Source organism: Osmerus eperlanus, chromosome 6 (assembly GCF_963692335.1).
Source record: "Osmerus eperlanus chromosome 6, fOsmEpe2.1, whole genome shotgun sequence".
NCBI lineage: Eukaryota > Metazoa > Chordata > Actinopteri > Osmeriformes > Osmeridae > Osmerus > Osmerus eperlanus.
Genome location: NC_085023.1, coordinates 19,842,989 through 19,870,472, shown reverse-complemented (window position 1 = coordinate 19,870,472; position 27,484 = coordinate 19,842,989). Strand labels below are relative to the sequence as shown.

Sequence of the window (27,484 nt, the reverse complement as noted above, 5' to 3'; positions counted from 1 at the left end):
GGGGGAGGTGGGAGGGTGTGGGGGGAGGTGGGAGGATGTGGGGGGAGGTGGGAGGGTCTGGGGGGAGGTGGGAGGGTGTGGGGGGAGGGTGTGGGGGGAGGTGGGAGGGTGTGGGGGGAGGGTGTGGGGGGAGGTGGGAGGGTGTGGGGGGAGGTGGGAGGATCTGGGGGGAGGTGGGAGGGTGTGGGGGGAGGGTGTGGGGGGAGGTGGGAGGGTGTGGGGGGAGGTGGGAGGATCTGGGTGGAGGGTCTGGGGGGAGGTGGGAGGGTGTGGGGGGAGGGTCTGGGGGGAGGTGGGAGGGTCTGGGGGGAGGTGGGAGGGTGTGGGGGGAGGGTCTGGGGGGAGGTGGGAGGGTCTGGGGGGAGGTGGGAGGGTCTGGGGGGAGGTGGGAGGGTCTGGGGGGAGGTGGGAGGGTGTGGGGGGAGGTGGGAGGGTCTGGGGGGAGGTGGGAGGGTGTGGGGGGAGGTGGGAGGGTCTGGGGGGAGGTGGGAGGGTCTGGGGGGAGGTGGGAGGGGGGGGTCTAGGGGAGCTACAAGCCAGGTTTGCTACTCCGAGATGTGATTCCCCCTCTGCTGTAGGTGCGGGCTGGGGCCGACACCGGCACCAGCAGGACTGAGGAGACAGGTGGGAAGAAAAATAAACATATTACCAGAGAACATACCGGAACAACCCTGTACACTGATCTACACTGATATAACCCGTGTCTGGAATGTCTCTGTCACGTAAACGCACCTAATCAGCATGTTTTCTTCCAACACGTCTGACTAATTTACTCACTGAGGGCGAACCTCGTGGTTCTGGTTCCTGGTTACCTGTGGGCGGGGCCTGCTTACCTGTGGGCGGGGCCTGTGCCTGAGGTTCCTCCTCATCCTCGATGGGGGAGTGTCCAAGCGGGTGATGGATGAAGGAGTCCAGGAAGGAGGAGCTTCCGATGCCCAGGCTGATGCCTGTCACACCGATGCCCAGAGAGTCTGACAAGGACAAGACACACAGTTCTCAACATGGGGATGGGGTTAGCTCGGCGGTTAGAGCATTTGACTGCAGATAAAGAGTTAGCAGGTTCAAATCCCACCCCCCTTGTGCTGTATGAATAAATATACACCTGTGGCCACGGACGCCCGGCCAGGCCTTCCGATGTTGTCCAGCACGGTGAAGGAGCGCCGGTACGGGGTGTCTGACTGGAAACAAACCAGGAGTTTAGATGAGGGACTCTGTATGTGCGGCCCTGCCCTTCCCCTGTAGGTGTGTGTGTGTGCTCTACTCTACTCACCCTGTAGGTGTGTGTGTGTGCGTGCTCTACTCACCCTGTAGGTGTGTGTGTGTGCTCTTCTCTACTCACCCTGTAGGTGTGTGTGTGTGCGTGCTCTACTCACCCTGTAGGTGTGTGTGTGTGCTCTACTCTACTCACCCTGTAGGTGTGTGTGTGTGTGCGTGCTCTACTCACCCTGTAGGTGTGTGTGTGTGTGCGTGCTCTACTCACCCTGTAGGTGTGTGTGTGTGTGCGTGCTCTACTCACCCTGTAGGTGTGTGTGGTGTTGGGCCGTGAGAACACATCCAGAAGATGATGGCGATCACGAGGAATCAAACTGCTTGCTTCCTCTGTCACTGCGCTGTGGGCCCGACTGGACGACCCTCTCTGACGCTACGCACGCACACACACAGACATACACACACATGGATACACACACCATTAAAAAGGGCCCACATGCATTATTACTACTTCATATAGTTTAAAAAAAAAGGATTTGCTGACACTGTGTGTATGCACCTGTAGAGGTCTGGACTGCTTTATTGTGTGTGTGTGTGTGTGCCTGTAGATGTCTGGAGTACTGTAGTGCGTGTGTGTGTGTGTATGCACCTGTTTTGGTCTGGAGTGCTGTAATGTGTGTGTGTGTGTGTGTGTGTGTACCTGTAGATGTCTGGAGTGCTGTAGTGCGTGTGTGTTCTCGGCATCTCCTGTTCCGATAGGGGGGAGCAAGGTGTTTCTGCTCAGAGGCATGGGGGGAGAGGTCAGGCGGTCACTGGCTGTGGGTCTGGACACACACACGAGAAGGTCAACAAATGAAACAGAAATAGAAACTATTCTAATCTGTCCTGTTTTAGTTAAGAGCAAGTTGAAAAGCGGCATCACTTTCAGCACAGACTCTGTGGAGGGAGGGAGGGAGGGAACCCAGTCAGAAGGACAGGAATCAGATGGCAGACCAGACCCCCCCCCCCTACCCCCATACCCCCCCTGCCCCAGACTCACAGGCGAGTCCCGCGGATGACCTCATCCATGGAGCCTGTGGCGCTGGGCTGGGTGAGACTGGGGGCCAGGGGCAGAAGGGTGCGGGGGGGGGGGTTCCTGCGCCGTGCCGACTGGGGGGGGCGGGACAGAGAGGAGGAGCTCTGCTCCAGCGCCCGGCGTGGGCGGGGCTTGCTGGAGGGGACAACGCTGGAGCCAGGCCGCTGGGACACCTTCTCCTCTGGGTCCCTGGAGAGCAGGGAGGCACAGGGACGAGTCACGCTGGGATTTACGGAGCCAGAGCAATGAAATGCCAAGGTTATTCAAACACAATGCAACAAACATAAGCTTTTCTACGAAGCTAATATGTAGAAAGGCAGAAGGCAAAAAGAATAATTTAAGAAAAGAATCCCCCCTAGTTTTTTGGGGAAAGGTTTGAAAAACACATTCAGAAAGGTTTAAAAAAATTACATACAATTACAGAGAATGTTGAAACTTTGTGTTGTGTGTGAAAAAATATTTTGGAAAAAATTACAGATTCCTGTCAAGAACTCCCAGTGTCCTTTGCTGCAGGGGGATCCCATGGATCACAATGAGGTCGTTCAGGTTGTGGTGTGTCACTGTCGCCCCGACTGGTACTCTGCTGGACTGCAGGAGGAGGGAGAGCAGGGTGGGGGAGGAGAGGGGAGAAAGAGGGGGAGATTTAAACAGTAAACACCAATCTGTCCCAAACCAACAGCCTAACACCAAGATCAGTCTACATGCAACCAAGTCAGGGGAACCCAACCTATCTGGTGCAGTCCACATCAGCAACACCCACCAAGCACAAACGCACAACGTACAAAACGACAGCATTCAGAATGGAAAGACCATGAAAGTGAGATGTCAAGGAAACAACGGGACAGTCAGTGGTGTACGAAGGAAGGTTAAACGGTCACGTTCGGTGTTATTCAAACAGGCACAAGCACATTCAGCCTGCAGAGGAACACGACAGCACGGGAGCACAGACAGTGTCACGTCCCAGGAGGGGCAGGCCCAGGAGGGGCAGGCCCAGGAGGGGCAGGCCCAGGAGGGGCAGGCCCAGGAGGGGCAGGCCCAGGAGGGGCAGGCCCAGGAGGGCCAGGCCCAGGAGGGCCAGGCCCAGGAGGGCCAGTGTACTGTACATACACTGGAGGGCTTTCTCAGCTTTTTGGGTTTCCGTCTGGGATTGTGCTTTGAGCCCCTTGACTTTGTGGTCTTTGGAAGAGAGATCGGTGACCGAAGAAGGAGAGAGTAGGAAAAGAAAGGAGGATGTGCGGTGGAGGTAGAGTTGCATCAGACAGGGGTGGTGCAGACAAAAGGGTGACAGTAGAGAGGAGGGCAAAAGGAGGGGAAGAAAGAAAAAGTAGTACAGGTTAATGATCGCTACAGAAACAGAGAAAGAACAGGCAGAGACAGTAAGACTTCATGATTCGTGTGTGAAGCAGTGATGGAAATGCCTCTTTTCAGTGACCAACAGCAGGATCTCTCTATCGTTGTGCAACTAGGTGCTCTGGGCATGAATCTCCACCCACGCTTAGCGTCAACAATTCTCCATCTATCTAACATCTCTCACATCTTTCCCCAAACTGACCACTGAGACCAATCTGAATGTGTTTACAGCTTTTGGTGTGTTGGATGCAGTCTCCAGGGTCGCCCCCTGGCTACGGGGTTAGCTGACCTGTTGCTGCAGGCTGGCAGTGAGGTGGGGCGGCCGGGCCTGTCCCAGGCGAGGCAGCATGGTGGGCAGGGCGCTGGACAGCAGCAGGAAGGGGTTCTGGGAGTCTGGCTGGGCCAGGCTGAAGCTGACCGACGTCTTTTCATCATCTGTCCCCAGAGGCAGAACAAGAACACGAGGATGGATCAGAAAACTACTGTGTCTGCTAGCGCTGATTCCGGTACTATAGTGGAGTTGTGACTAGTGTGTCTGTACTATAGTGGAGTCCTGACTAGTGTGTCTCTGTACTATAGTGGAGTCCTGACTAGTGTGTCTCTGTACTATAGTGGCTTGTGACTAGTGCATGCTGACATGCTCCGCCCACCTGAGACACAGCCCTCCCAATGACGACGCACCAGCTCCTCCATCCAGCCAATCAGCTCGCGCCACACGTCGTCAAACAGCAGGTCCAGCACGGCCTGCCGCCGGCAGCGGTAGGGAGACACCGGGGGGAGGCAGGGGCGCCGGCGGCCCGTGTCCGGGCACCCGCTATCCCGCTCCTCGTCCCTGCCCGGCGACACCACCGTGGGAGGAGGGTGGACACACAGGAGTTAGGACAGAGAGACAGCAAAGCAGGAGGGTGAACACACAGGAGTTAGTACAGAGAGACAGCGAGGCAGGAGGGTGGACACACAGGAGTTAGGACAGCGAGGCAGGAGGGTGGACACACAGGAGTTAGGACAGAGAGACAGCGAGGCAGGAGGGTGGACACACAGGAGTTAGTACAGAGAGACAGCGAGGCAGGAGGGTGGACACACAGGAGTTAGGACAGAGAGACAGCGAGGCAGGAGGGGAGACCGGGGTGAAGGTGGGCGTGGCGTTGTGGGAGGAGACTCACAGGTCTCTGGAGTCGTACGCCAGGTACTCCTCCATCAGCCCCTCGGCCTCGATCACCTGGGGTCTGTCATCAACCTCACAGCCAATAGGAGGGGGTTCTATCTCCACCACACAGGGCTCGGAAAACACTGCCCTCCTGCCCTGAACACACAGCCTGCCCACACACACACACACAAAATGCACACAAAATTAATACAAAACATTTTCGGTTTAACCAAGTAGACATTGTGAACTGTACGTCCTGTGTATAGAGTTGACTTGGCTGTTTGACAAGCCACTCTGTAAGTAGGTCAGAAAGCACAGAGCAGGGCCATCCATAATTGATGTGTTAAAACAGCAACCGTCGCAGATCAGAGCTCACTCCGTGTCCTGCTTGTCCTTATCCTGGGGCCTGCCCTCCTTGCCTGCAGCTGGGGCCAGAGATGGCGCGAGGCCGGGGCTGGCTGTGGAGGCCCTCCCTGAGGTAGAGAACCACTGGAAGCCCTCATCGCTGGGACACACCAGCTGAGTTCCCAGAATCCTGTTGGGAAGACAGAACCGGCAAGAACCCGGATCAGCCGGTGACAACTGAACATGTAGCAGAGTTAATGAGCCGAAGGCCTGTGCGTTGACAGAGGTAGATAATTATGCTGTCAATGTTTTGGAAGAGTTGGAGGAATATTGCATCTCACTTTCAGCTCTAGGAGATTGAATGTCATTTTTCTGGAAATGTCCTGGACTGTTTGTGAGTGCGTGTGGGGGTGAGAGCGTGTGGGGGTATCTGGGTGAGAGCTTGTGGGGCTATCGGGGATGAGGGGCTGTGGGTGTGGGAGCGTGGGGGTACCGTAGGTGGGGGAAGCGGGAGGCCCACTGCTGACACTCTTCCTGGAGCCCCCGGAGATGCAGCCCGCCCCCCCGCCCCTCATACAGCTCCTCATCAATCTCCTCAAACATCTGCTGCACCTGCCGCGACGCCGCCTTGTCAAACTCCTGAGAGACCATGACAGAGAGAGACACAAGGGGAGAGGGGGAGGAAGAGAGAGAGAGAGAGAGAGATAGAGAGACACTTGTCACAGCATGCATCCCTTTTCCAGCTGCTCATCAATTATTGGCAGTGCATCGTTGAGCTGTGTTTATTTCACAGCAGGCCACAGCATGCATGATGATGAGCTTGGATCCCTGGTGTGAGTGTGTGTTTTTAATTGTCACAAACACTGCGTGTCTGCTGCGTGTGTTTAACAAGGATTTTGTTTCAAAGGTGGTCTCAGGACAGGGTGTGTGCGTAAACAGATTATTGAGTTTCAGAAAAGTTTTAGAGGACTAGCTCAGTTCTGTACCAGCACACACACACACAGTGTGTACACACAAACACACAGACAGACACACACACACACAGTGTGTACACACAAACACACAGACAGACACACACACACACAGTGTGTACACACACACACAGACACACACTCTCACACACACACAGTGTGTACACACACACACACAGTCTGTACACACACACACAGACACACACTCTCACAGCAGGCCATGAGAGGAAGGCCTCACATCGTATCCCCATGAGAAGACGGAGCTCCTCTCAGTAGAGATCCCTGTTCCTGCGTAGCTGTGGATCCCTGACCAGGAGCGGGTGGTGTCTCCCGTGGTGACCGTGGGACAGTCCGATTGGCCAGACGCCGCAGACGTCTCCGAGCTGCAGAGGGGGAAACCGTATGACCTGATACGTTTAGAACAGTGACCGACCAATCAAATCGTTGAATCAAATTCAGACGTGAAGCTGCTCCCCCACTGCATGATGTAACAATCACGATCAACCAATCAGGAAAGGCGAGGCCATGTCCTTGGCAACCAACGGTTTCGCATTGTTCCCGTAACTTAATCAACGCATATATCCCGGGTTGGATATGCGATATCAAGCCTTGCCTTTATCTGGGACCAAGGCTCAGCCCCAGGTCTAGCTAGTTGGGGTCCTAGTACCGTACCTGTCGTAGGCAGACACAGCTTCTCTGAGGTCATGCAGGAGAGGCGGGGGGTGGACCAGGTCATCATCTGCCTCTTCTGGGAGGGGGTGGTGGTCTAGACTGCTCCGGGACAGACCACGGCTGGAACAAAGCAAGATCACACACATCTTGAATCATTCATTAACGTTCACCTCGCTACAAGTGAGATCATGGGTGTTATTAGACACTGGCACAGAGTCTAATAACCTCCGAGCATAAAGCGAATGTGGTGGTTGTGGCGTGGCAAACAACATCGATCAATCGATCAAGCTCACCCATCTGTAAGGGAGACAAATTACTTGGGGCTGACAGACGAATTCCCTGAAATGGGATCAATATACACTCACGTTACGCCTTCAGTGTCAACTGATCATGGAGCTGCGAGCATGACTGACCAAGTAATCCCAGAGCGATCTGTATTACAAAAACGACACATCACTAGGCTTGGTCTACCGTGTTTACACGTAGCCTTGAATATGCTTTTCCCTATCACGATACCAGGCATTGGGCCCAGCAACATCCATATGAAGTCCTCAAAGATTGCAAAACAGCTGGTTGATAAGATAGAAAGGCATCAATATATATTTTATCACAATAGACTGCTGAAACGTCACGAATACTTATTGGCATAAGATGTACTCACATCTCTAAATTGTGCGATACGGGCCGCCTTGAGTATCGTGAAATCATTATCCTTTTCTCCGTTTTTCATCGGCTGAAGCCCTCCGCTCTCACCGTCCTTGTTGATTCCATGCCCCGCTGACGCTTTTGACAGAGGCTAGGCATGTCCTCTCGGCTGCAGATTGGTATCATATATGAGCCAGGACGTAGCTACACAGGCGTCGTTGTTGTGTTGCTTTAAGTAGCCAGCTAGGCGTAGCTCGCTAGCTAATACTATAGTTAGTGGTCACTCCTTGGAAAGAAAGTATTGAGATTAAAACGTTAATACGTTAGCTTGTTAGCCAGTTAGTTAGCTAGCTCTAACGTTGTCGGCGTTCTTGAAGAACAGTATAAGAAATGTACCTGAACACACTACATACGACTCATTTATATTTGTATAGGTATACTGTAGAGGAAACACAATTGCTGTTTCGCTTGCTATTTATCTGTCGACTTCATTTAACAGCATCCACCACTTCAGATCCATAGCTAGCACCACACAACAACAATTACAAGGCTGTCATGGATACATAATTTCTCAATCCCAATGCTTCCTGGGAAATATATTGAAAGCTCTTGTAGACTGACATTTGCCGCCAAAGAAGTTAAACTACAGCTCCCGGCTTTCTTGTCGGTTTTTCATGTTGTGCTTCTGAATGTTGTCCGCCACCCCATTGACAACATTGCATGTGTTCAGACATGTGTATATTTATGTAACAGCAAATGTCCGTAGAGGGAAACTGTTTTTGTTTAATTTAAAATATTTTAATTAATTACCAGAATTGTTTTCACCGAGAATTGTCAAACTTTTGTGACATATTACACTTAGACAGGAACTATTGGTAATTATTAAGTTTGATAGCCGGAGGAATTTCGTTGTAGGACAAAACAGAACTGGTTTTAACGGCGTGGGAACGTCATGCAGTAATGTTTCTCAAGTTAGATACTATATTTTCAGGGTCTGCGGTTCCAAAAGTGTTACGAAACGTAAGAACTTATGTTTATTTTAATGCAGTAAAAGCTTCGTTGCTTTCACATCCATATCGACGGGTGGCTAGCTAACTAACTTGCCTTGCTTGGTACTACTCTTTGTCAAGATGAAGCCTAGAAGTACTGCTAGCGATACAATTGAATGTTCAATACTGTACTGTCGTATGTGAAGCTACCCTTGTTGCTTTTTTACGTTTTTCTTTCCTCTTAGGTTACTCAGTGGGTCTCGGCTAGGCAACCCATACCATGGACCCGCTGAAGAGAACGGTCGTTCATGACGACATGGTCCAGTATTACCTTTTCCTGGTTGAGCCCAGGGTTTCTGATCCACTGGCCAGTGAGCAGTGTCTGCAACGTCTAGTTGAGGAGATCTTAGCCAAGGTGACTCCCCTTCTCGTCCAGTACATCTGGCATCAGCAGCCTTTCAACCTCAAGTACTATCCCGAGAAAGGTACGTCATCAGAGCGAAGATGGCCCACACGGACACGGGTATAGACACCCAGTCTCAACTGTAAATCGATCGTTACTAAAGGTTTGACGTATGTTGATGTGCAGAAGGCCTTCCTGCCCACATCAAAGGGAGCACTCAGTTTGGAGACAATGTGGAAGACGAGTGGTTTATCGTTTACCTCCTACTGCAAATCACAGAGTCCTTTCCTGAGTTGGCAGTGAGGTGGGTCTGCGGAAGGATGTATTTCACTGATTTGTTTATCACTATCAAGACAATATAACTATTTTGTGTTTTGTCAAGTATTGACTATTGTAACTTTCGCAGGGTTGAGGACAATGACGGGGAGTTTCTTCTCATTGAAGCGGCTGACTATCTTCCCAAATGGCTGAACCCAGAGAGCAGCGAGAACAGGGTGATTCACGGTCTTAACGTAGCACTCAGTGTCAACACATTGTTCATGTTCATCCCGAACATCTCTCCATCTGCGTTAATTTTAAACCAACAGCAGTTAATCTGTGTCTCAAACGCAGCTCTTTATCTAGGAGGTGAGTGTCTCGTAACCATAACCTTTGTCTCGTACGGTTCTGCTGCCAGGTCTTTCTCCATAAAGGAGAGCTGCACATTCTCCCCTGCCCGTCCCGTTCCAGTGAGGTGGGCCTGCCCAGGGACGTGGTGCCCAGTGTGGCCCAGGCCCTGGACCTGCTCTCCTCCCACACCCAGGCCTGTCTGGCCAGCCCCAACATCCGGTCAGCCCTGGCCAAAAGACTGGATGGGTAAAGAAAGCACCCCAAACATCAGTAGTGTTGGTCTTAGTTGAAATATGGTGGCAGTGTCTTAACAGCGTGATGTTTTTTATGGTTGTGTGTGTGTGTGTGTGTGGCTGTGTGTGTGTGTGTCTCTACAGATACCCAGAGAAGCTTCAGACCACCTTGCACTTCGGCCATTGTTTCCTGCCTGCTGGCATCGTTACAGTGTTGGCACAGAGGCCAGACCTGCTCGCCCCAGCGGTCTCTGCGTTCTATCTGCGGGATCCGGTGGATCTTCAAGCCTGCCGGACATTCCGAATCTTCCCTCCAGATACCAGAGTCCTCACCTCGGTACGTGCAGCTGTTGATCAACTTCCCTATAGTTAGCATGTGGATGTGTGGACAAGGGACTTAGCAGTTGCTGGGGTTAGAAACATAGCTAAGTAGAGTCAATTATGTGTTGTGTACAAGGATTTATGTTTACATGAGAGTTTAAATCTTGCATTGGTTTTGACATGCTGATCCTGGGTCTTGTGAGTTCTGGTCTTCACTCCATCGCATGGTCCGTTTCCAGGTGAAGTTCACCCGCTGTCTGTACGCCCAGCTCCAGCAGCAGCACTTCAACCCTGACAGGAGGAGTGGCTTCACCCTGCCAGCCCGCTCTCACCCCCAGTATCGAGCCCACGAGCTGGGCATGAAACTGGTGAGTTCCCCCCGGACAGTTTCTCCTCTCCTGCACCTCACATTTCCCATGGACTAGAGTTTATCCAGATCTCCCTGTGTTTGGTACTGACTGTCTGTCTGTGTTTGGTACTGACTGTGTCTGTCTGTGTTTGGTACTGATTGTGTCTGTCTGTGTTTGTGCCTGCACCAGGCTCATGGGTTTGAGATCTTGTGCTCCAAGGGAAGACCCCCCTCCTCAGAACCAGATGTGCCCATCAGCTGTAACCCCTTGTGGAAAGGTTTTGTGGATAGTCTAAAGAAGAACAACTACTTTAAGGTGTGCATTCCCCCCCCCCCCCCCCCCCCAAAAAAAGTCCTGCATTGTCATAGTGGTTTAGGTTGTTTCACATTGTTGTTGATGTTGTCCTCTGCAGGCTGAACTAGAGGGGTCAGCCCACTACAGAGAACTGATGACGTCAGCGCAGAACTTCTTCAAACAGTCAGTAAACCAAGGACAGAGGTCAGTGCCCTGTAAGAGACAACAACGGAACCGCTGGTTCATATTCTAGACGGGAATGCTTTTGGTGCTCAGTTGGACGAATCATTAACTTTTACATGTGTGTGTGCCATTTGTGTGTGTGTGTTTAGCTCCAGCAGCAGGTCTCCAGGAGAAGAGGTGCTGCAGCTGTTGCAGAGCTCTCCTCCCCCAGACCTGGAGCACCTGAGGAGACAGGAGACCCTTCTGGCTCCAGAGGACAGTGAGTCCTCCTCCCTCCTGCTGTACTCTCTCACTGCTGTACTCTCACTGCTGTACTCTCTCACTGCTGTACTCTGTCACTGCTGTACTCTGTCACTGCTGTACTCTGTCACTGCTGTACTCTCTCACTGCTGTACTCTCTCACTGCTGTACTCTCTCACTGCTGTACTCTGTCACTGCTGTACTATCTCACTGCTGTACTCTCTCACTGCTGTACTCTCTCACTGCTGTACTCTCTCACTGCTAACCTGGCTCAAATAGACTTGCAAATATGGTTGTATACATGATCCGTCTCACCAACGGCACAATTATTTGATTTGCCACTTCTGTAGTAAATCAGATATTTTAGAATAATAGAAACGTGACTAGTGCAGAGCATATGAGGGGAGTGAAGTGGTGAGAATCTCTGCTCCTCGCTCAAAGATTCTGGGTCGGGCATTCAGACTCGTGGGGTCAACCTTCCTGGAGATTCTGGGTCGGGCATTCAGACTCGTGGGGTCAACCTTCCTGGAGCGAAATTGGAGCGGGATATAGGGCAACGCGCCGTCCTTTTAAAAATCCCGCTCAGCGCTCTGTCCAAAATCCTCACGCTCGCTCCGCTCACATGCTCTGGACTGGTGTCTCACCACTATCGCAGTCAGTTGGAAATTCCTTCATGGTTTAGTCATTGAAGCTTATTCATTCTCAGATAAGGTTTAGAGAACTGTTAAATTATTGAGCTGGTCAATAGGCTCACAGACCGTTATCAAGAGTAAAAATGCCTCCATGTTTGTCTTTGACAAAAATATTTGTCCTTCTATTGTTCTCCCTGGCGATGTGTGTGTCCAGGTGACAGCTGGCTGGACATCTCAGCCCAGGAGCTGGAGCGTCTGTTGGAGGAGAGAGGGGGCAGGGGTCTGGGGGGGGGAGGGGGGGGCAGCTCGCAGCCCCCCTCCTCTAGACGAGCACCGGAGGTCAGGAGTGAGGAGGTGAAGGAGGGAGAGGAGGCCAGTTATAGTCTGGTTGCTGTGACCCAAGGGATGAAGAACTTCATCAACGCCATGTCTTCACACGAGGGCGCAGAGCTTCCCTGGTGAGACTGGCTGACCGGCCGACTGACAACAAACATAATGATTGATAAAGTGTTGACATTTTGTAGTTAATTTTTACCTTGAGAGGGACGGCCACTTGCATGCAATAAAATTAACATACAATTTGCTTAGGGATTTTAACAGGTTCTTGTGCCGTCTGTGAGCACCAAAATGAAATCTCTGGACCTGATAACACACCTTTCAAACACTTGACAAAATATGACTATTGGTAACCTTGAAAAAGCATTCTTCTTGCCCCCAGGTCCCATTCAAATGAGCCATTCCAGTTTGATCCAGACTCCTTAGCCAGTGCACTGGACAAACTACTGGGTCAGTTGTACACACTGCTGTACACCACAGACATGTGGGATTTGTAATCACCTACATTCTTTTTTTAAATTTTTTATTATTAATTCCTTTTCATAATTTTCCATTAGGGTCAAAGTGCAGTAAACAGGGAACATTTAAACTGTGAACATTTAATTTAAAACAGTTTTAAAAGGTGTGTCGTTAAAGACTGTCTCCCATTTTAAACTGTTTACTGACGTGTTCTCCTCAGGGGCTAAGGATGATGAGTTGGATTCCGATGACCTCGATGCTGATGATGATGACGACGATGATGATGATGAGGAGGGGGTGGAGGAGGGGCTGGGAGGTTCTTCGCAGCCAGGAGGGCTGGAGGGAGCAGAGGCGTTGGATGGCTTGAGGAGATACATGGATGAGATGGACCAGGAGCTCCTGGGCACCAACGTGGGTCAAAGCTTCACTCAGAAGGTACGGGAGAGATCTCCCACCAGCTGTTTGCTCTCCTCATCAGTGTGCATGCAGACGTGTGAAGGAGATTACAGAATGAGGAAATGGATCCTAGTTGAACACGTTAGCGTTGGTTCGATCAGCCTGTCATACAGCTGTCTAACGGATGTTTTGTGGCAGGATGGAGCAAAGTCGGCCCTGGGCCCCGACTCCCCCAGGCCCCCAGGGGGTGAACTTCTCCAGGGGGAGGAGGAGATCCAGCCTCTGGACGTGGACCTGAACCTGGTCACCAACCTGCTGGAGTCCCTCAGCTCCCAGGCTGGGCTGGCTGGACCTGCGTCCAACCTGCTGCAGAGCATGGGAATCCACCTGCCCCCTAACACTGACCGCTCCTGATGACCAGAGACGGCACCCTCCACACCGGGCCTGCCAGAACACAGAGACACCAGACAGACCCCAACACTGCAGCAGCCCCGGTACTCAACCTGGATGATGACGGGTCCAAATGTTCGTACATATGACAGTTCAAAACTGCCCTGTACACTGCCTAACAACCATTATGAATTGAGACGTTGCCATGTGTCAGTATAGCACTTAATAACTCAAGGCAAAATAGTGGTTTGTAGATGAGTAAATGCAATACTTGGAATTAACTTTATATATTCTTTTCTAAATAAAATATTGAAAGATTGATTTGTTTTTAGCATTAGAACAGCAATTTTTCCATTCCAACTAATCTAACATTTATCTAACCAACTGTACTTTGTGCTTTATTGCACATAGCGTTCATGATTAACTTAACAGGATTCTCCAATGTTATTAATCACAAGTTTTAGTGCTCAAAGGAAACTTGTAATAACCGGCTTTTTTTGTAATTTATTACTTTAGCTTACATAGCTTATTTATTACTTTTAGCTTCTCAGGTTCAGACGCTAGTGCCCAGTTTCCCCAGACATGGATGACACCTTGTCCTCAAGTAAAATTAATTGAAAAAGCTTTTAGTCTGGGAAACTGGGCCTACATGTCTACAGGTAGCATGTGAATCAATCATCATTTAGCTTATCAAAAGGTCAGCCTTGGAATACATCCTCTCAGTCCCATCATGCAAGGTACGTTTTGTAGTCCCTTCTGATGGTAGCATTTCTCCATTCCATTCCGGAAGTCTCACAATGCTCTGGTCATAAGCTGCATCTGTCAGGCTGCACCAGGGTGTCGAAGTCTTTGACTGTTGGGAGTGTAAAGTACAGCGCTGTTTCATATCGTGGCCGTATTTATTTGGAACCACTAGAACCTATAAAACGGCTGCACTAAGGTCCGAGCCGTGTGTATGAGCGCCGCGACCAGCGGCGACAAGCGAAGTGCTGTCACGTCCACCAGGAAGTGCTGAATCATCCCCAGGAGCAGGATGGCCAAGAGGTAGCCAATGAAGAGCAGGTTGTGCCAGCTGGCCCCGCCCAGCGCCTGGGGGCCCTTGGGGTGCAACAGACACAGGAAGCCCAGGATCAGGCTCTGGTTCACCAGCAGGGTGAAATACAGGTCAAAGGTCGAGACGTGGGAGCCAGGTCGCCGGAACTCCACCTCTGCAGCCTTGGCCATCCAGGCCAGAGCCAGGCTGTGGAGGAGCAGGGCCAGAGGGGCGTACACACACTCCAGGGGCTCCAGCCTCGAGAGGCCCAGCGACGCTGCAAGGGAAGAAGGGGGACGGTGGTTTGAAAAACGGGACAATTCCGTACAGACGCGTTCGACTTTAAACAAGACTTTGGAAATCTCGGAATTTAGAACCCTGGGCCCCCGGACTCGACACAAACCTGTGATGGCGACGGAGGTGACGGTCACCACGGTGACGGTCACCACGGTGACCAGGCCCGTGACGTGGAGCAGAGGCGACCCTGCCAGTCTCAGGCCATGGCACCAGCCCACGTTCAGCAGGGGCAGCAGCCTCATGGTCAGGGGGTACAGGCCCGAGTGGCTGCTCTCAGCCTGGGCCCACATGCCCAGCACTGCCTGTACACTGTCGCAGATGGAGGGCACTAGGAGCCTCTCGCCCAGGGACAGGGAGTAGGGCTTGAGGGGGACCAGGCCCAGGGCGTGGAGGAGCTGCAAGGCTAGCAGGGTCACCAACACCTTCAGGGGTGAGGACGACACGAGTCAAATGGAGGGCTGGGATGTTCTCGCGAGAGCAACAGTGATTCGTTTTTTGGGGTGTGTCAGAGAATCACTCGTGTGATTCGAGACATCTGTACTCAAATAAAATTCTCAGGAACTTTCCCAGAGCTGCTGACACTCCCTTATTAGCACACACATAACACCAAACACACCATAATAAAAGGCATCATGTCAGGGTGAAGCTGGTCGTACCTGGGCGAAGCAGAGTGGCACAGCATATGGGTAGTGATACTGTGGTACGAAGATGTTAGCCACGAAGCAGCGGAGCTTGTCAGCCAGGATGTAGAGGACGGTCACCACCAGGATGGCGATGATGCCCAGGGCAGGGAGCAGGGGCTTCCACACAGGACTGGAGGAGAACCGCCTGAGGGCTGCGACACACCTGCTCCACCTGGGGCTGAGCAGGGGTTGAGACACATCGTCAAACACTTATCAGGGGCAGATATCCCTGGGAGTGTCCCTCCCTTTCACGTACAACGTCGTCGGTTTGACTTTAACCACCAGGCCAGTGACCTCCCTTTTGGCTTTTACATTTTCATTTAGTCATTTAGCAGACGCTCTTAATCAGAGCGACAGGGACATTTCCCCCCGAGGCAAGTAGGGTGAAGTGCCTTGCCCAAGGACACAACGTCAATTTGCACGGCCAGGAATCGAACAGGCAACCTTCAGATTACTAACCCGATTCCCTAACCGCTCAGCCACCTAACTCCCTTTTACTGGACTTTGGAATGTTGTCTGCATTCCTACCGAGGACTGTCGTGCGGGATACGTTTAAGGTGGTCTCTTACCGTTCTGAGACAAGTGTGGTCCTGACCGTGTCCCAGGGGTCAGGCGCCCCTGTCCAGCTAACTGGAGGGGGGGACAGGAGGGGCTTGAGTTGGATCATCACCCCCTCTAATGGAAGTCCTGGAGACATGAAGACACAAGTCCCTCGCTCCTCCCTAAGAAGAGGGGAAAAACATTGTTTCAATGACGATGTTGTAATCGTAATGGTGGCAAAAAAATACTGTACTTTCGACAAAAAGGTATATTATACTCGTACTATAATGGCCCGTCGAAACTAAAATCAATATTGAGCACCGCTTGGCGTACTTATTTGACTGTGTGTTGCCAAAATACACATTTACATTACATATAATAGTACATTTACATTTAGTCATTTAGCAGACGCTCTTATCCAGAGCGACTTACAGTAAGTACAGGGACATTCCCCCAAGGCAAGTAGGGTGAAGTGCCTTGCCCAAGGACACAACGACATTCTTCATGGACGGGAATCGAACCGGCAACCTTCTAATTACTAGCCCGATTCCCTAACCGCTCAGCCACCTGACTCCCCATCAAGTAACAAGCAGGTGCTCAATATTGATTTTAGTTTCGACGGGAGTATAATATACCTTTTTGTCGACAGTACAGTATTTTTTGCCCCCATTACCTAAAGCTCTCACAACAATTCAAACTAGGATCTAATGGTACACACTGTAACATGTTACAATCAGAGACCAAGGTTTCTTTTTTCCAGAATTTGTCAATTGTTTACATACACAAAATAACAAATACCATGAATAACAGCAATAAAAAAAAAGAATCCAAACATGGAAAATTAAAATACATGAACATTCAGACAAATAATAACATGTATATGTTGTTTAATTGGTAAGGAAGACATACTTACCATTTAGAGTTTGATGTCCAGCCATGTTGATTTATTTGTATCTCAAATATTCATATTCCAAAAGCTCCTATCATCCCAGAACCTTCAGAACCTTGTGATTAAACGGAGAGAGCAGAATGCCTGTCCCTCTCACACTGACCTGACCAAGCGTTCAGTAAGGCATTGACCAATCCTGGACTTTGTTCTGTGGCTGGCTATCTGCTGCAAGATACAGAGCACAACGCCTCAAGTTATCTCTCCGCTTTGTGGACTGAGGATCCTGACTGAGGATCCTGACTTCGTATCCATGGACCTTTACTGTTCTGAGCTTTATTCTGACGTTCTGATCCGACTCTTGATAACAAACTAATCAGGCATAAACTCCTGAATCTGGGATAATGTGTTGCATGTATATCATTGTTTGGCGTACGGTCTTTATTGAAAACATTGACATATGTTTTCGATAAAAACCAAACACATAAAAGAATACCTTTAACCAGAATCCTTATTACCTCATTAATGGGAATCTGTAAGTTCTGTTTATGTGTCATTATCCAGCTGACATCTGCTTGTGACATTGAAGTCATCCAACCTCCTTTTTGGTGTCATGAGTTTACACACACACACTCCCTCCCTCTAATGTCCTCTGCCTGCCTTTTACAGCACTCTCTATGTCTGTGGGAAACCATCTGTGAGATGCACACAAAGTAAACAGAAGCGTTTCATTAGAAGAGACAGGGGCCTGTTCCTTAAAGAGAGTTTACAGAGTAAGCTGGTCTCATGTTAGTTTACTGTCCCTGACATAAGCCTGGCTTATTTGGTAAATTTGCTTTATGGAAAACAGGCCCCGGTTCTTTACTACTCTGTGAAATACAAACAAACAACACATAGGACAGGCTCTCACTAGCCTGGGTACTATAGCAACCAGCTGGTTCTTTATGGCCCTGCTCTTGTGAGAGACTGTCATTATGCCTGGCTGATGATTGATCAGCTACCTGTTGACGTTTGTGTGTGTGTGTGTGTGTGTGTGTGTGTGTGTGTGTGTGGTTGTTGGTGACAGGCTGGTCTGATTGAGCAGCAGGGGGTGCTGATGCTGTGTTTAAAGCGTAAGGGACTGGTGATAAGGGAGGAGGATGATGAAGTGGTCTGGTCTGACTGGGGAGGGTTAGGTGTGTCAAAGGTACATGTGAAAGAGAGTGTGTGTGTGTGTGTGTGTCATTGTTTCTGTGAGTGTGTGTGCGTGTGGGGGGGCACGGCAAGGCCATCTCTCCATCTGCCTCCTGTCACATCCAGCTTTCAGGTGACGTTCTAGAGCACTTACCGCCACAGCGTCGTCAGGGCAACACGCTAAAATAAGGCCCGGTTGAAGGGAAGGGGGGGGGGGGAGGGGGGATTCGAGACAACCAAGTCAAGGGAGGTTGACTTGTCAACAGTTGTCTTTTCCACCTGATCTATCCAAACCGGACGAGAGGAAATATGGTGGCAACGTAACCGAGTGTGGGTGAACTAGTCGAAACATCGGACTTTGGTTTTCTGCTCCTCCATGACCTGTTCTTTGGGAGAAGTATGATGCTCTGATGAGGGGAGGGTGGGGGCAGAGACTGCGCCTGCCAAATGTCTGGCACTGGGAAACATGGGCATAGCGTTGTCCAGGTGAGTTTGCTGAGACGCAACGCGCTCCGCAGTGTCGCCTTGTAGAAAAGTAGCATTCCAAATCTAGTCAGCAAAACAGGCTGGTCGTAGCCTACTTCCCATTCATCAGTACTGTTCGTGAAAAGACTGTTGTGGTGTTGTCCTCTGACTGATTGTGTGTTGTCTGTATTAGAGCGGTTAACAGTCGTTTAGGAGTCTCTACAGAGCGCAGCAGTATCAGCAACAGCAACAACTGTCAATCAGTAAACAGCGCCCCCTACAGGGAGTTGAACGGTACTGGCAAGAAACAACCAAAGTGCCACTCTCTCACTCCAACACAAAGTCACACACAAGGTGGGCACGCCCATATCGCGTGACTTTAACTCTCTAGATTCTCTATATTTTCTCTCTCTACATGTTAATGTGCTCACTAACATCCCTGACCAGAGGTGAGAGTGCCGTCGTACGGGGAGGAGCCAGAGGTGGAGGAGGTGTTGGTCCCGGCCATGCCTGAGAGAACCAGGGTGGAGCGGGGCTACATCACCCCTCAGCAGGTCTACAACCTGCTGAACGCCGAGGCGGGCCAGCCTGCGCTGCATGACCCCAACTACATCCTCATCCTGGACTGCCGCAGCGCTGACAGGTGCAGAAGCGCCCGCAAACACACACAAACACACGTCGGCAAACTCTGCCGTGCGTGTTTCAATAAACAGTCAATGATTGATTTCCAGATGTCATATCTTTTGTTTATTGCGTGTGTATGTGTGTGTGTGTGTGTCAGGTACAAGCAGAGTCACCTTGTGACAGCCCGTGCCAGTGTGACGGTCATCCATCCAGAGCTGGGCTGTCTGATCAGCTGTGTCCAGCTGCAGGAGTTCTCCATCATACTGCTGTACGCGGAGGACGGGCACAGTGCAGGTGACGCTCACGCTCACCTGCACACACACCCACACTCACCTGCACACACACCCACGCTCACCTGCACACACACCCACGCTCACCTGCACACACACCCACGCTCACCTGCACACACACCCACGCTCACCTGCACACACACACGCTCACCTACACTCACACACGCTCACCTGCACACACTCACTCACCTGCACACACTCACACACACACTGTAAATCAACAACCCAGGTTGTGTTACTCTTGTAAAGGCCTGTCTGACAGCCTGTGTGTGTGTGTGTGTGTGTATGTGTGTATGTGTGTGTGTGTGTGTGTCAGTGGGCAGCGCCGAGGCCAGGTTGGACTCCCCGGTCCTGCAGCACTGCTTCTTCCAGATCAGCGTCCTGGGCATGGACCCCGTCATCCTCCTGGGGGGCTTCTCAGCCTTCCACACCCTCTACCCCTTCCTCTGCACCCCCCGCATGGTCCTGCTGCAGCCCGAGAGGCAGTCCCTCACCATCTACCCCTCCGAGATCCTGGAGGGGGCGCTGTACCAGGGCTCGGCCGCTCAGGCCTCCAACTACCGCATCATCAAGAACCTCCAGGTGACCCACGTGTTGAACGCCACGGCCGACTGCCCCGACGCCTTCCCCGGCTTCCTGTCCTACCTGAAGCTGCCGCTCAGCGACGATGCCCAGCAGGACCTGGTGGAGGCTCTCCCCCGGGCCACGGGCTTCATCGGCGGGGCGCTGCGCGGCGAGCCGGCCGGCCGGGTGCTGGTGCACTGCAGCATGGGCCGGAGCCGCAGCTCTGCGCTCACGCTGGCCTTCCTCATGCAGCTCCGGCGCTGGTCGCTGCTCCACGCCGTGCGCTGGCTGAAGGAGAGGCGGGCTTGCACGGCGCCCAACGTGAACTTCCTGCGGCAGCTCCTGACCTACGAGGAGAGTCTGTTCGGTCGGAGGCTCACCTCGCTAGACGACATACGGCTGTGATAGAAACGTGGATCCGATTTATTTATTTTTTGGGGGGGGGGGTCTTAACACGAAACTAGAGATGGGTGCTTTGCTGAACACTGGGGAGAAGGTACTAGAAGGTTGAATTTGAAGAGAGATGCGTCCTGTAGACCAGTATTGACTCAGTAGTCGTGGAGGAGTGTCACACCCAACTGTGAAGGGAACAATGGAGGGTGGCCCATTCAAAGACTTTGTGGGGACATAGAAGGTCACACCATTGCCCTTTGGATTAGCTCCAGTATTATGCCTGTGTATTCTGAGTCGACAAGGGTCGATGTCCTCTTTACGCCACATGCTTCTCCCTCTCTCACACAAGTACACATTCCCTTTCTACAGATGTAGAAATGTGTAAGGTTGATCATTATACTTTAGTTTGGAACAACTGTAAACCCTTGAAAAGAAATAAAGAATATGTATTTGTAAACGGTTCTAGCCTTTTCTTTTGCTTTTATGTTATAAAGCAGTGTTTTGTTGTTGTTGCAAGTTAATAAGTGTGCTATGATTTTGTCATCTGCTTGATTACTTCCCCTTGGTTTCAGAATTGATGCCACTCTAGTTTTCCGAATGCAGGTGGCCGCAGATTGAAGCGTTCACTGAACTTGTGAGAAGATGTGATGATGGTGTTTGTGTTTTGCTGGTAGGTGGCATGTAACTCTGTATAACTCGAGATGGTTATCTCTTCGGAGTGTCACGGTGAACATGTGACCTATCCTGCGAGTTTGGCTTCCTGCCCTGTCAACAACAGCTGATGACAGACTGCAAAGACACAGTGACCGACCTCGTCATGTAAATGTGTAAATGATTGCACCCGATTGATTTGTTTACCAGGTGACAGATTGTTGTCATTGGGACTTAACTCTTCAGAAGCTAATTCATTTTCAAATTCATATAAACCCCTGTTAGCTTGCAGCAGAGGGCTTGTCTATGCCTGTTCTCTGACTCAGTAGATAGGTCAGAGGTGTAGATTGGACTATCTGAGCCTGGAGGCATGCTAGCTGCAGTGTGTAGATCCCGTCAAGTGTGACCTGTTCTTTGGCAGTGAATTTGGATGATAATTTCCCTGCTTGGCACTGGTTCAATGACCCTCCATTTTTCATACCTTTGCATATCTTTGAGACAACATTCAACACTGAATTCCTTTGCCTATTGATGGCTGGTCTTCTCTCTTTAAAAGAGACGTCTTTTCCACAGACATTAATTTTAAACATAAATTAATTCTGCCTGCATCTTTTCAGTTCCAAGTAATAATTAATCAACACTTATTATTATTTATTATTATTATTATTCTGAACCCACTGCCAGGCATAATTCACACTGTGTTGAGTTGCACAGATAGCTTCATATCAGGGTATCTTGATATCTTGTGAATAGTTGTTTGCAGAGTTCAGACTGCAGTATTTACATAACTTGGACACTGCCTCGCAGAGACCCGGCCTGATATTTGACAGAGATAGCTACCGCTTTTGGCTTGGACGCCAGTTTCATCAGCTTGCACACTGACACAGACAGCAGCGCTGGAGAGAGATTAGGAGCTCCCAGCAACCACAGTAGGGGTATGTCACTGATGGAGCTGAGATGTCCGTGGTGTGTTCTGGTTCTGAGTAGCCTCCTCCAGACTCTCTCAGCCCACGATGACTTCTTCACGTCCATAGGTAAGAACCCCCTCCTCCTTCCCATCATCCCTCTGTTATTCTCCTGGGACAATTTCTCCTCGCTATTATTCTCTGGCATTATTTCTGAGTGCTTGGTCTGTAATCTTGGTGTAGCTCAATGCATCCTTCTGTAAACCTTCTCAAACTGTTTCTGAAAATAATTAATATTTATGTGTTTCTATCTTTCTGCAGGCCACATGACCGATCTCTTGTACACTGAAAAGGACCTGGTCACCTCATTGAAGGACTACATCAGAGCAGAGGAGAACAAGCTGGAGCAGGTCAAACGGTGAGTATCTTCTGTCTGAAACTTCTCCATGTTTTTCTCTCTCTGTCTCATTTCCCTCCCTCTCACTTCCCTCAATCTATCTCTCTCTTCCTCTCCTCCTCTCTCTCTTCCTCCCCTCTCTATCTCTCTCTTCCTCTCCTCCTCTCTCTCTTCCTCTCCTACCCTCTCTCTCTCTTCCTCTCCTACCCTCTCTCTCTTCCTCTCCTCCCCTCTCTATCTCTCTCTTCCTCTCCTCCTCTCTCTCTTCCTCTCCTCCCCTCTCTATCTCTCTCTTCCTCTCCTCCTCTCTCTCTTCCTCTCCTACCCTCTCTCTCTTCCTTCCTCTCCTCCTCTCTCTCTTTCTCTCCTCCCCTCTCTATCTCTCTCTTCCTCTCCTCCTCTCTCTCTTCCTCTCCTACCCTCTCTCTCTCTTCCTCTCCTCCCCTCTCTCTTCCTTCCTCTCCTCCCCTCTCTATCTATCTCTCTCTCTTCCTCTCTCTCTCTTCCTCTCCTCCCCTCTCTCTCTCTCCCTTCCTCTCCTCCTCTCTCTCTCCCCCCCTAGTTGGGCTGAGAAGCTGGACTCTCTGACCACCACGGCCACCCTGGACCCCGAGGGCTTCCTGGGGCACCCGGTCAACGCCTTCAAGCTGATGAAGAGACTGAACACTGAGTGGGGCGACCTTGAGAACCTGGTGCTCCAGGACACATCGGATGGTAACACGGCTTTGCATCGTACAAAACATGGCCGCTTTAGAATGAATCCTATTATTTACATTTTACATTTTAGTCATTTAACAGATGCTCTTATCCCAAGCGACTTACAGTAAGTACAGGGACATTCCCCCCGAGGCAAGTAGGGTGAAGTGCTGGCAAACTTCTGATTAATAGCCCGATTCCCTAACCACTCAGCCATCTGACCCCTTATAACGGTATTCATTTAGCAGATGTTTTTTATTCAAAGGGACTTTCATAGTGGCGATGTAAATGTATCTAAAAAAATATTTTTGGTGGTATAATAAATCAATTTCTTTCTCTCTCTCTGTCTCTTTCTCTCTTTCTCACACTTCTTTTGCCTTATCACTCATTCTCTGCCTCCCCTTTCCACCTCTACCCTCCTCTCTTCCTCCAGGGTTCATCTCTAACCTGACCCTCCAGAGACAGCACTTCCCCACAGACGAGGACCAGACCGGGGCTGCCAAAGCCCTGCTCAGACTGCAGGACACCTACAGGCTGGACGCCAACACCATCTCCACTGGAGACCTGCCTGGTGAGTGAGGGGTAAGGGGAGGGCTTTATAAACAATCACGCAGGCATGCGACTAAGCTCAACTCAGAGAATCTCTCGAATATCTCTCTCTCTCTGTCATTCTGCTTTTATGCCCCCTCCTTCTCTCTCTCTCCCTCTCTCTCTCTCCCTCTCTCTCTCTCTCTCTCTCTCTCATCCTCCCTCCCTCTCTCTCTCCTCCCCCAGGTGTAACCGCTCAGAGCCCCATGACAGTGGAGGACTGTTTTGAGTTGGGGGACATTGCCTACAAAGAGGGAGACTACTACCACACAGAGTTATGGATGGCTCAGGCCCTCAAACAGCAGGACCAGGGCGAGGAGTCGCCCATAGACAAGGTCCTGGTGCTGGACTATCTCAGCTACTCTGTCTACCAGCAGGGGGAGCTGGAGAGAGGTCTGGAGCTCACCAAGAGACTTCTTTCTCTAGGTGAGAACCTGTAGCTTTATTCCAGTGGTACCGACAATTAACAATGCTCTTGTTAGTGTTTTCCAACTTTGTTATTCCACAAGATTTGGAGTGTTGCAGTATTTTTTTCCCAAGTTCAGGTTGTGTTTACTGAAGCTGTTCTGAACTTGAGGCTTCTGCAACAAACCAAACAAGTCACTAAACATGTCACACCTTTAAACTTGATGTGTGTATATTGTTGATTCCAGTATGGCTTGTTTACACCAGACCCAGAGCATCTGAGCGCCAACGATGACGTGGACTACTTTGAGTTCCAGCTGGAGAAACAGAGGAAGGCATCCGCTGACAAGCCCCCGAAACAGGACAAGAAACAGGGAAGGAACAAGACTGAAGGAGCCCTCAGGAAGAAGCGCTTCAGAGAGCCCCTCCCTGAATTGAAGACGTACGAGAAACTGTGTCGAGGGGAGGGCATCAGAATGGTACAAGACACACACACACGCATGCAAACACATACACAGCTACGCATGCATGTTCACACAAACACGCATGCACACACACACACACACTCCCTTTCTCTCATAACATTATATCAATTATAGTATCTGATATTATACATATATTATCTGACCTGATACAGTATATATTTATCAATCTAATCTTATGCATTAGCTAATGTTTTCCAACTCTGTCTCTCCCATCTCTCTTCAGACACCCCGCAGGCAAAGCCACCTGTTCTGCCGTTACTACGACAACCACCGTAACCCCAGGTACCTTCTCGGCCCGGTGAAGCAGGAGGACGAGTGGGACCGCCCCTACATCGTCCGTTACCATGACATCATCTCCCACAGCGAGATCGAGAAGGTCAAGGAGCTTGCCAAGCCAAGGGTGAGTACCTCGCCCGTGTGTGTGTTGCTTGTGGGTTTATATTGTACTGAAGCCATGTTTATTTTCAAACAGATACATGATCTGTCTACACTGGAGTTTTTTCTATAATATGACATTCCTTCCAGACACGGCTCTCAGGGTGCACTTGTTTCGTAGCGGGTGTATGGGTGGGGGTAGGGCGTCTGGGTGGGTTCACCCCGGGGTGTAAACCCTCTCCCTGGCTCAACAGCTAAGCAGGTCCCTCATCACCAACCCCATCACTGATGAAACAGAGGCCGTCCCGTACCGCATCAGCGAGAGGTAAGGAAGGCCTGACCGGGGGTCAGAGGGGTGGGGCTTAGTCCACCTCTCCTGCTTCTCACCCCAGCTGCAACCCTTCTCCCAGCAGCCAGCCCCTTGACCTCCGTCACCAGCCAGCCACCCTTCCTCTGACACAGCCTTCCAAACTCCTGAGCAGAAACAGTCCAGAAACAGAACTCTCCTGTGCTCCCTGGTAGAACAAGGTTCAAATCACAGTAAGACCCCCTCCGACTCTCCTGAGATAAGAGATGAGAGAGTAGGACTAATCTTTGCTGGAGAGAAGAGCGCTGATTCTGGTTTGGACTAGGTTTCTCTCAGGAGTTGCTGTCCTGCGATCGATGTTTAACCAGAGGGACAGAGAAAAAGTAGGGGTGTTTCACTTTTTCTGAAGAGGAATGGTAGCTTGTAGTAGTGGCCAGTTGTTGATAACATAGTAGCTGCTTTTAGCCAGGCTTGGATGTGACATAAGCAGTCTGGTTCACCAGTTTAGAAATCTGTCATAGTTTGTTTTTGATTTCTCAAGTATTTTATGACTTGGCTTTCTTTATACCTCCACTTACCAGGACTTCATCGCATGGATAAGGTCTAAAGTGCACTGTCTCAGTAGTGGCTGGCTGGCTGCATGATTTTCCACCCTCTCCCCTCCTTATACTCACATTTAATAAACAGACTTTGCTGCCCTCTGGTGGCCAAGCATACACACTGTTCTGACCTGTTTACCTCCCTCCACTGTTTCCCTTATGGCTCCCTCCCATGCCTTAGTGCTGGGCTGACTGGGTACGAACACCCAGTGGTGGACAAGATCAACCAGAGGATTGAAGACCTAACAGGTCTGGAGATGGACACTGCTGAGGAGCTGCAGGTGTGTAAACGTGTGTTTGTGCAGAGTGGGTCAGTGAGACTTGTTAAGTATTAACTTCAACATCTTTAAGAACTTCAATTCACTATCTTCACCAGGTTGTAAATTACGGTGTGGGAGGGCAGTACGAGCCCCACTTTGACTTTGGGAGGGTGAGTGTCTGTTAGACGTGCATTGTGTTGAGGAGAAAATCTGAGCTAATTGAGGCTCCTGTCAGTACTGGGACATGGTGATAATCTGTTGTGTATCTGTCTGTAGAAAGATGAGCCTGATGCATTCAAAGACCTGGGCACAGGCAACCGCATAGCAACTTGGCTCTTCTACGTAAGTGCTGTCAGGGAGTTTGATTCATTCTGGAGTGTGGAGGTGGTGAATGACTTTATTTTGCATTGCAGATGACTGATGTTGCTGCTGGAGGTGCTACAGTATTTCCTGATGTAGGGGCTGCTGTTTGGCCCAAAAAGGTAATCATAGAATATTTGAAGCTTGGGTACTATTGAACATTTGTACGTTTACATTTAGAGACACACAGCCTTTATGTCGGTCTGTGCTTTGAGAGCACATGCTCATGTGTGCTGTGTGTGTTGCAGGGTACAGCGGTGTTCTGGTACAACCTGTTTCCCAGTGGGGAGGGAGACTACAGCACATTACATGCTGCCTGTCCTGTACTAGTGGGCAACAAGTGGGGTGAGTCTCTCTCAGTGGCTGAATCACTTGATTCACTTGATGACTAATAGGTTCCAGGGTATAATTGAATGCACTGTGTAATGTCAACACGTCTTTCCCCCTCTGAATCCCAGTATCAAACAAATGGATCCATGAAAGAGGACAGGAGTTCAGACGTCCCTGTGGTCTGGTAGAGACCGAATGATGAAGGGGGACGTCCCCCCCCCCCCTCCACACACACACACACACACACACACACACACACACACACACACACACACACACACACACACACACACACACACACACACACACACACACACACACACACACAACACACCACACACACTGTGTTCTTTATCAAAGTCAAACACGTTTGCTGCAGTCTGTCATTTACCCTGTACAACGTCATTACTGTGGAACCAGTGTATGTACATTTGGGGGAAATCGTTTTCCAACTGAATGGAGGGTTGTAGAGGGTCTATCAGGGAGCTGTGAGTCCATTCATAAGACTGCAGTGGCTGGAAGGAGTTCCAGCACAGGAGCTAACTTCTTCCTATACAGTGACACAAGAATTACTACTTTTCAGAAATGAACTGCTGTGAAGAATTATAGCAAGTCCGCAACTAACTGCCATTTTAGTCTGTGTTTGCTTTTACGACGTACACAAACACACTACTGTAGCACTTGCACTCTTAACTCCTCCCCGTTTCTTCATTGGGCAGAAATTCTCCCCCTGCTGAATACTAGGAAGCAGAGAAGCTTCTGGAATGTGAGAGGACCTTAACGCCTACCTCCCACTATAGGGTGAAATTGAGGTTATTATTGAGTGCACTGGGCATCTGCATGCTCTTGACTGTAAAGAAGTTACATCCGTTGTACATTTACAAAGATACATTGTAAAACGTGCAGGACAATTCCGTTGTGTGGCCCGT

The 27,484-nt window shown here is 50.3% G+C and overlaps 5 protein-coding genes across 7 annotated transcripts; 3 read left to right on the top strand and 2 right to left on the bottom strand.

Annotated features, from left to right (window-relative positions):
• Nucleotides 1-416: 416 nt before the first annotated feature.
• fam149b1 (family with sequence similarity 149 member B1) lies at nt 417-7,974 on the bottom strand. 2 transcript variants are annotated; one of them, XM_062464297.1, is made up of 17 exons: nt 7,811-7,974; nt 7,431-7,700; nt 6,770-6,889; nt 6,336-6,480; nt 5,620-5,765; nt 5,158-5,316; nt 4,798-4,950; nt 4,285-4,466; nt 3,924-4,069; nt 3,392-3,460; nt 2,760-2,872; nt 2,249-2,473; nt 1,910-2,033; nt 1,517-1,642; nt 1,103-1,178; nt 834-971; nt 417-612 (listed from the first exon to the last, which is right to left on the bottom strand). In XM_062464297.1, exons 2-17 carry the CDS (start codon nt 7,475-7,477, stop codon nt 530-532), a joined length of 2,052 nt encoding a protein of 683 aa, XP_062320281.1. In that variant the 5' UTR covers nt 7,478-7,700; nt 7,811-7,974; the 3' UTR covers nt 417-529. The 2 variants fall into 2 exon arrangements, with proteins under 2 accessions (XP_062320281.1, XP_062320282.1); XM_062464298.1 differs by lacking the exon at nt 3,392-3,460 and having other exon boundaries at nt 7,431-7,974.
• Nucleotides 7,975-8,296: 322 nt separating this feature from the next.
• ecd (ecdysoneless homolog (Drosophila)) lies at nt 8,297-13,570 on the top strand. The gene is made up of 14 exons (XM_062464295.1): nt 8,297-8,434; nt 8,649-8,888; nt 8,993-9,110; nt 9,213-9,300; nt 9,483-9,661; nt 9,793-9,985; nt 10,209-10,337; nt 10,509-10,634; nt 10,732-10,817; nt 10,946-11,055; nt 11,883-12,126; nt 12,387-12,454; nt 12,684-12,898; nt 13,058-13,570. Exons 2-14 carry the CDS (start codon nt 8,684-8,686, stop codon nt 13,271-13,273), a joined length of 1,977 nt encoding a protein of 658 aa, XP_062320279.1. The 5' UTR covers nt 8,297-8,434; nt 8,649-8,683; the 3' UTR covers nt 13,274-13,570.
• A 139-nt stretch (nt 13,571-13,709) lies between these two features.
• si:ch211-248a14.8 (uncharacterized) lies at nt 13,710-16,792 on the bottom strand. Its single transcript, XM_062464296.1, has 5 exons — nt 16,716-16,792; nt 15,832-15,984; nt 15,236-15,440; nt 14,686-15,001; nt 13,710-14,559 (listed from the first exon to the last, which is right to left on the bottom strand). The coding sequence occupies exons 2-5, from the start codon at nt 15,957-15,959 to the stop codon at nt 14,162-14,164; spliced, it is 1,047 nt and encodes a 348-aa protein (XP_062320280.1). The 5' UTR covers nt 15,960-15,984; nt 16,716-16,792; the 3' UTR covers nt 13,710-14,161.
• Nucleotides 16,793-18,112: 1,320 nt separating this feature from the next.
• On the top strand, nt 18,113-20,632 carry LOC134022913 (serine/threonine/tyrosine-interacting-like protein 1). Its single transcript, XM_062464663.1, has 5 exons — nt 18,113-18,347; nt 18,520-18,680; nt 18,774-18,969; nt 19,108-19,244; nt 19,557-20,632. The coding sequence occupies exons 1-5, from the start codon at nt 18,328-18,330 to the stop codon at nt 20,207-20,209; spliced, it is 1,167 nt and encodes a 388-aa protein (XP_062320647.1). The 5' UTR covers nt 18,113-18,327; the 3' UTR covers nt 20,210-20,632.
• Nucleotides 20,633-21,699: 1,067 nt separating this feature from the next.
• LOC134022614 (prolyl 4-hydroxylase subunit alpha-1-like) lies at nt 21,700-27,192 on the top strand. 2 transcript variants are annotated; one of them, XM_062464292.1, is made up of 15 exons: nt 21,700-21,882; nt 22,075-22,171; nt 22,713-22,864; nt 23,280-23,417; nt 23,621-23,860; nt 24,107-24,318; nt 24,548-24,724; nt 24,954-25,024; nt 25,787-25,886; nt 25,982-26,035; nt 26,142-26,207; nt 26,279-26,347; nt 26,474-26,570; nt 26,684-26,778; nt 26,865-27,192. In XM_062464292.1, exons 1-14 carry the CDS (start codon nt 21,786-21,788, stop codon nt 26,752-26,754), a joined length of 1,641 nt encoding a protein of 546 aa, XP_062320276.1. In that variant the 5' UTR covers nt 21,700-21,785; the 3' UTR covers nt 26,755-26,778; nt 26,865-27,192. The 2 variants fall into 2 exon arrangements, with proteins under 2 accessions (XP_062320276.1, XP_062320275.1); XM_062464291.1 differs by lacking the exon at nt 26,865-27,192 and having other exon boundaries at nt 21,701-21,882; nt 26,684-26,827.
• The last annotated feature ends 292 nt before the right edge of the window (nt 27,193-27,484 follow it).

Excerpts from the sequence above, each read along its gene's own strand:
- ecd (XM_062464295.1), top strand. The coding sequence starts at position 8,684 with ATGGACCCGCTGAAGAGAACGGTCGTTCATGACGACATGGTCCAGTAT. Across the intron at positions 10,635-10,731 it reads AGAAGAACAACTACTTTAAG|GCTGAACTAGAGGGGTCAGC; the intron begins GTGTGCATTCCC and ends TGTCCTCTGCAG. Across the intron at positions 12,455-12,683 it reads TGCACTGGACAAACTACTGG|GGGCTAAGGATGATGAGTTG; the intron begins GTCAGTTGTACA and ends TGTTCTCCTCAG.
- LOC134022913 (XM_062464663.1), top strand. The coding sequence starts at position 18,328 with ATGGGCATAGCGTTGTCCAG. Across the intron at positions 18,348-18,519 it reads ATGGGCATAGCGTTGTCCAG|AGCGGTTAACAGTCGTTTAG; the intron begins GTGAGTTTGCTG and ends TGTCTGTATTAG. Across the intron at positions 18,681-18,773 it reads AACACAAAGTCACACACAAG|AGGTGAGAGTGCCGTCGTAC; the intron begins GTGGGCACGCCC and ends ATCCCTGACCAG.
- LOC134022614 (XM_062464292.1), top strand. The coding sequence starts at position 21,786 with ATGTCACTGATGGAGCTGAGATGTCCGTGGTGTGTTCTGGTTCTGAGT. Across the intron at positions 21,883-22,074 it reads TGACTTCTTCACGTCCATAG|GCCACATGACCGATCTCTTG; the intron begins GTAAGAACCCCC and ends ATCTTTCTGCAG. Across the intron at positions 25,025-25,786 it reads CCGTACCGCATCAGCGAGAG|TGCTGGGCTGACTGGGTACG; the intron begins GTAAGGAAGGCC and ends CCCATGCCTTAG.
- si:ch211-248a14.8 (XM_062464296.1), bottom strand. The coding sequence starts at position 15,959 with ATGTCTCCAGGACTTCCATTAGAGGGGGTGATGATCCAACTCAAGCCC. Across the intron at positions 15,002-15,235 it reads TGCCACTCTGCTTCGCCCAG|GTGTTGGTGACCCTGCTAGC; the intron begins GTACGACCAGCT and ends TCACCCCTGAAG. Across the intron at positions 14,560-14,685 it reads CACCTCCGTCGCCATCACAG|CGTCGCTGGGCCTCTCGAGG; the intron begins GTTTGTGTCGAG and ends CTTCCCTTGCAG.
- fam149b1 (XM_062464297.1), bottom strand. The coding sequence starts at position 7,477 with ATGATTTCACGATACTCAAGGCGGCCCGTATCGCACAATTTAGAGAT. Across the intron at positions 4,951-5,157 it reads AAGGACAAGCAGGACACGGA|GCTGTGTGTTCAGGGCAGGA; the intron begins GTGAGCTCTGAT and ends GTGTGTGGGCAG. Across the intron at positions 2,873-3,391 it reads AGCTGAGAAAGCCCTCCAGT|TCCAGCAGAGTACCAGTCGG; the intron begins GTATGTACAGTA and ends CTCCTCCTGCAG.